Source organism: Sphaeroforma arctica (assembly GCF_001186125.1).
Source record: "Sphaeroforma arctica JP610 unplaced genomic scaffold supercont1.1288, whole genome shotgun sequence".
Classification (NCBI taxonomy): domain Eukaryota; class Ichthyosporea; order Ichthyophonida; genus Sphaeroforma; species Sphaeroforma arctica.
Window position 1 is genome coordinate 1 of NW_014039270.1, and position 5,990 is coordinate 5,990.

A 5,990-nucleotide genomic window follows, 5' to 3' on the forward strand; every position below is an offset into this window, starting at 1 on the left:
TTTTATGCTTCCCTTTGTTTGTGGGTGTGTGTATTTGGTTTTCGTTATATATATATATATATGTGTGTGTATGTTTCTGTGTCTGTGCGTGTGTGTGTGTTTGTTTGTGTGTGTGTGTGTGTATGTATGTATGTCTGTATATATATATATATATATTCGTGTGATTGTGAAAGTGTGTTTGTGAGATTTATTCTTCTGTTCTGTAAATGTTTGTGATAGAGGGAGTATATTTGTGTGTTTGTGTGTTTTTGCACATTTATATTTTTACATAGTTCTCTTTTAGAAAACTGGTCAGAGTATATACATGTGATGATTGTGCATGTGCTGATTCGTACCTTGCTATGAATTGCTCATGAATCATCTATGCACACTTTCGGCATTTTGTCTTTCGGTTTATACGTGTGCTTCTGTTTCCTTCTGATCATGTCAGAATAGTATAGGCTGTATTCATCGCAAACACAATACATTGAAGTGTATTCTTGTATGTTTTCTCATATCTCGTTGTAGTCAAAAACTTGTACTAGCACAGCGCATAAGTAACCTTCAAAGTCGGTGAATGCTTCCCACGTCATTCACCATCCAATTGTTACTTCTATATGCTTCAAAGTTTCCTTGTCAAATGCGGAAAGCGATGATGAAAGCCAATCAGCTTCCCGGTTAGAATCCGTATTGAAAAAGAGACGATCGGAAGTCATCAAGAAACGCTGGAAGGCTTTGCGAGCGGCGGTCAAAGTGGTCTCCAAATGGCAGGTGGGTGATCTGAGACAGTGGAATATGCCGTTATTGTCTGGGCAGTCGTTTAAGACTCATTAGTCGCCGCTAAGTGAGTTTGTTTATGGCAACACGATTTACCGTCTATAATTAGTCGATCATAAACAGTCTCGCCGTTGACTAAACGTTGACTGCTTTCATCGAGTAGCTAGGGTAAGTTTAGGGTAGTATTATTCTGATGCCATACCATTCGGTAGGTATCAATGGGTTTCATGTCGTGGCAGTGTTGTCTGTTGGTGTTTCCCGCTGCTGTTGGTGCTATGGACTTGTAGAGATAGCCATCGCCAAAGCATTCTCGCCCACTCGTGCATACTTCAGAAGGCATGCTCCACCGTTGTTGGCCTATGTACGTGACAACACTACGCCTATTCTCTACCAACTCACTCTCTATTCTTCCAAACATCTGAAAAGGCGCTTCAACGTCACACATTGATCGTTCTGATGATGTGCTATGGCCATGTCATTCTCAATGCAACTCTGCACTTATTAAAGTTCTGTGTCGCCCTCTCCACTTTATATACCTACTCCAGTCGACGGGCATCAATCCCAATCTGTACTACCCCATGTCCAAGTCCTACGCTGTATGGCAGGCCGTAATGGTTGGCGTTACTTCCTACAACATGCTGATCTGTCCCACGATCCTTGCCTTCAAGGAGGTCTATATGATGCCACCTTTGCTCATGTATGTATCGCACGCGCAACTATGTGTGTATTACGGCATGTGCTCTTTCTTAGTGTACTTTGTTTGTCTTGCTCTCTCTATCTATGTACGTATCGCCGCATGTGCTCTTGCTTAGTGTATTTTGATTGTCTTGCTCTCTCTATCTATGTACGTATCGCCGCATGTGCTCTTGCTTAGTGTACTTTGTTTGTCTTGCCTACTCTATCTATGTACGTATCGCCGCATGTGCTCTTGCTTAGTGTACTATGTTTGTCGTACTCTCTCTATCTATGTGTGTATCACCGCATGTGCTCTTACTTGGTGTACTTTGTTTGTCGTGCTCTCTCTGTGGGTTCGTGTACATGCGTTCTCTTCGATGTGACAGTATGTGTTCTCTCTCCATTCTAGCAATTGCAGCCGCAGTATTAACCATTGGGTTAGCTGTTTTCTTCACCACCTACAGCATTCATAGGCGGAGGCTCAGCCTTCCGTAGTAGACATACATTCCCTACATTGGTGTGTTCGCAGATTTCTTTCTCTTTCCGAAATGTGCTACATTTCTTTCTCGTTCCGAAATGTGCTACCAGGGCTCTCCATGGCCTCGGAATAGGTGTATATATCCCTTTCTCTCGTCTGCTTCGCCGTTAGTAAAGTCCCATCCGTTTCCATGGTGACTCTCGACCACTGTGTACAGGGTAAGTAACCTGGCCATCGATGCGCTGATGGCAATACACATCCGCCGCGAGTTCAAGACAGCCTATGTGACGCTTGGTGTCACCTACGACGACGAAGCCACCATCGTCGAACACTACAAGAAGACGCACTTCATGCGAGACCTCATCGCAGGTGAATACTGCGTTTCCCAGTCGTATTCGTGTTCCCTGTGCGCGTGTGGCAGTGTGAAGATGCTCCAGTTGAGTTGTGCTGCGTATATACTCATTGTGACATTGTGTGTGCGGCAATAGCCAATTAGGCGGCGACTCCTATTTCGGTGGTGTGTCGCCTGACCTGATCCAGTCTCTTATCACATTGCGTGATTCGGTATATGTGCAAGTCTATACGTGACTGTGCAGATAGGAGGGACGAGTTCTTTCTTAAACCGGCAAAGTAGACTCGCTTTCTGCACGTATGAACTCACACCCGAGAAATCAATCAGCAAGCATACACTTGATAAGCTGTAGCTACTTTCTTGAATCGCGATATTGTTGTTTGCGCACTTGTATAGGCAGTATACTGCCGCTTCATCACATTCAGTCTTTCTGCGCCCTATAGCACGCGATAGGGCCTATCTGCAGGACTAATTATTTCCGGTACTTAGATCTGCCCTTAGATCTGTGGATACGCCAGGGTGTATTGTGCCGCTTATAATCGTTCCCTGCGTAGTTTATACCAGAAGAAACCACTTGCCCAGTCGAGCTACTGAATCACACACTTCCCTCTCCCCTCGCCCCAGCGTTACATTAACACTACCTTGTACAGCATCGAAAAAAGGTGTCAGTGACTGCTAAGATATAATACATAAGCAAGACATCTTACAAACTCTAAATTTTGGATTCATTCATAGCATTAACCCGCCAACCGCCGCATCACCTCTGGACACATTAGTATTTATCCTCTATCTTAGGTTCAGTCGCTGCATGAATTATAAAAGTACAACCGCCGTAGACACTGAACTCGGATTTTTCTGTGTCCTTCCCTTCAGCGGTACCCCTGGACACAGTAGTTTACCCCATCCAGCTCGTATTCAGCTTTTCAATGACACCACGAAATACTATTTTAGACACGGGATCCATACCTTTTACTTTCCCTACTCTTGGAAGTGCGATCAATAGTCAAAATGTCGAGTTCTTGCCTAGATTATATCGTAAGCACTGCTTTTGACATTGAACTCAGAGCCTTCATTTCCCCATCACTCAGCCCTCGAGACATATAAGTTAACAGCCCACTAGACATATAAATTATCATCCTTCCTTCAGCTAGTTTATTCTTCCTCCAATTACATTATGAAAGGTTCTATTTCAGACACTGATATGAAAGAGTCTCTTTTTCCTCCCCTATTTGTCACTCCAGTACAGAGCTGTAAACGAGCACTCACCGTCTACCCCATGTTCTAAACCTCGATCATGCTACAAACCACCATTTCAAATGCTGAACCCACATCCATCCGCTTCTCTCCTCTCAGCGTTACCCCTGGACACCATAGTATACATCATCCAGTTGTCGTTCAGTTCCTGGTTCGACACAACGGCGCGTCTCGGGGATTGGTACTCGACCTCCCACGGCCCAGACGTGTGTAGCTTAGACGACACCGTCAGCGCTCGTGTGTGGGATGGGTTCTGGGAGTGGATATGGCTGCCGGCGCAGATAGCCGTGATGTTGGTCAGGTGTCGCGTGCTCAAGCTCTTGCACCTGCAGAGCCTGACCCACTTCTTCATAGGCATCTCCAACTATACGGTATGACTGAATGTCGGGGACATTGCCTTCGCACGGCTGATCGCTAGCCTTGGTGAGAATGGGTGAACTGGTTATTCTTCTATTTGTTTTCGTCGCACCGATAAGTGTGGGTGCGAGAGAGAGAGAGAGAGTGTGTGTGTGTGTGGTTGGGGGGTGGGGGGGGGGGTTAGGGCTTTAGTTCATGTGTAAGGGACATGTGTAGTCATGATACTATATACGATTTAAGACAGAACGATAGGTCTCAGCTACTTTACCTTCGACATTTGTGTACTACTACTGGTGTGGAAGGGTAAGATTGTATAATCTTTTTCATTGCATATCAGAATCGTCTCTCGTCATACGCATACGTATACAAGCACTCATCTCACTAGCTCAAAAACGAACGTGTTTGTTTTGCCGTCCCTCACACCCTTGTCAGTGAACTCTCGAACTTGCCATGGTAGTATCATACCACTATACGTTAGCACAGCATATCCCATACTCCTACACTTGAACTTCCTTTGGATTGCATCTTGTTACATTCTCGTATTTTCTTGCTCACTCGTCTCGTATCTGCAAACACACATGCACGGCGTATGCCAACATATTAATGCTGCTCCCGGCTGTCTTATAACAACCACATGTTGTATACCTACACACAACCCTCCAGGTGCACGTCAGCGTACTTGAGCACTTCGAATCGTGTCTACTATAATCATTCATTCCCCAGCTACAACCACAAATTTGCAGTCATGCATTCACACACTGGAAGTGTTCGCAACTTAGCCATAAATCACCCTAACTTTCTGCCTACGTACACATCCACAGTCGCATGTGAACGCTGTGGAGCTGGTGAAACTCTATCTGTCGGTGATTTGGGTGGGTCATATGGTGGGATGCGCGTACTATCTCATCTGCTGGATTGAGAATTTCGAGGGCAGCGATTTCGTGTTTGAAACGGTATGTACATAGATATGGGCAACGATATGTATGTATGTATGTATGTATGTATGTATGTATATATATATATATATATATATTATATATTTATATATATATATATATATGTATATGTATATGTTATATATATATATATATATGTTATATATACTTGCACACAAATGCACTTATTTTGCTTGGCGACGTTTTCTATGCCTTGATCTCTCCACCTCAGAGCCGAATACTCGTGTACTCCTGGCTTGATTGTCACTATATCATCGATAGCGCCAATAATACACCTGACACACTGTTGTCACTACATGTCAATCTTGAATACGATCCCCTCATCTTCAGTGCCCAGACTATACCAATGCAGTACGTTATAATAAGGCGTTCCCTTTGCCCTAATCTTTAGCACACGAGTGCCGAGCATTGAAAAGTCTCGCTCGCCATCGCGAACCAAGCCACGCCTACAGAGTCTCAGCTGAATGGCAGTATCTAATGAGCCAAATTCATCGTCACTACCCATACCACACCCACTACAGAATTTCCAGTGGTACTATTCGTTTGAATGACCTTATCTGATATACCTATCTCGTCGCCGCCACCCATGCCACATTCAATGCAGAGCGGCAGAGTCTGCGATGTACCAAACGAACATATCTCAGCGCAATTTACCTATATGGCGCCCAATACAGAGTTTCCCATCAATGTTAGCTAAAAACATAGACTCAAATCACGCCTGCTCTTGAGTTTCCATTTGTAGTACTATCTCGAATGACAATGTCCAACAAACCAATATCCTTGTCACTTCTCATCCTACACCTAACACAGAGTTTCCAGTACGAGCCGTTGTGGGTTAAGCTGCTGATGACGTTCTACTGGGGCTTTTCGTGCATGAGTGGGGTTTCCTCCACCGCACAGCCCCCAGAGACCCCCATAGAGACCATCTTCTCTTTCTTCGTGAGTTTGATCAGGTGCGTTCCCTTGTTGTTTCTGTCAACCCTAGAAGAAAACTTACAGTACTGTTCCCGTGTTGCTTCTGCTAACCCTAGAAGAAAAACATCCAGTACGTGCTAATATATAGCTATCTCACTTTTATTGCCGAGAGTATATACAACATCAAGTACGCCCCTCGCAACACCGTTTGTTATCACCAATCGCCGAATAGTACGTGTATATATAT

General features: G+C 44.4%; 1 protein-coding gene across 1 annotated transcript in view; it reads left to right on the plus strand.

The window, feature by feature from the left end:
• Nucleotides 1–604: 604 nt before the first annotated feature.
• Nucleotides 605–5,990, plus strand: part of SARC_10540 — a gene marked incomplete at both ends in the record, with an annotated part of 15,541 nt that continues 10,155 nt past the window's right edge. Inside the window, 6 exons of the mRNA XM_014295413.1 lie at nucleotides 605–750; nucleotides 1,302–1,453; nucleotides 2,127–2,278; nucleotides 3,615–3,886; nucleotides 4,694–4,825; nucleotides 5,639–5,781. Of these exons, the coding sequence (XP_014150888.1) occupies nucleotides 605–750; nucleotides 1,302–1,453; nucleotides 2,127–2,278; nucleotides 3,615–3,886; nucleotides 4,694–4,825; nucleotides 5,639–5,781 (997 nt within the window). The remainder of the gene's footprint in view (nucleotides 751–1,301; nucleotides 1,454–2,126; nucleotides 2,279–3,614; nucleotides 3,887–4,693; nucleotides 4,826–5,638; nucleotides 5,782–5,990) is intronic.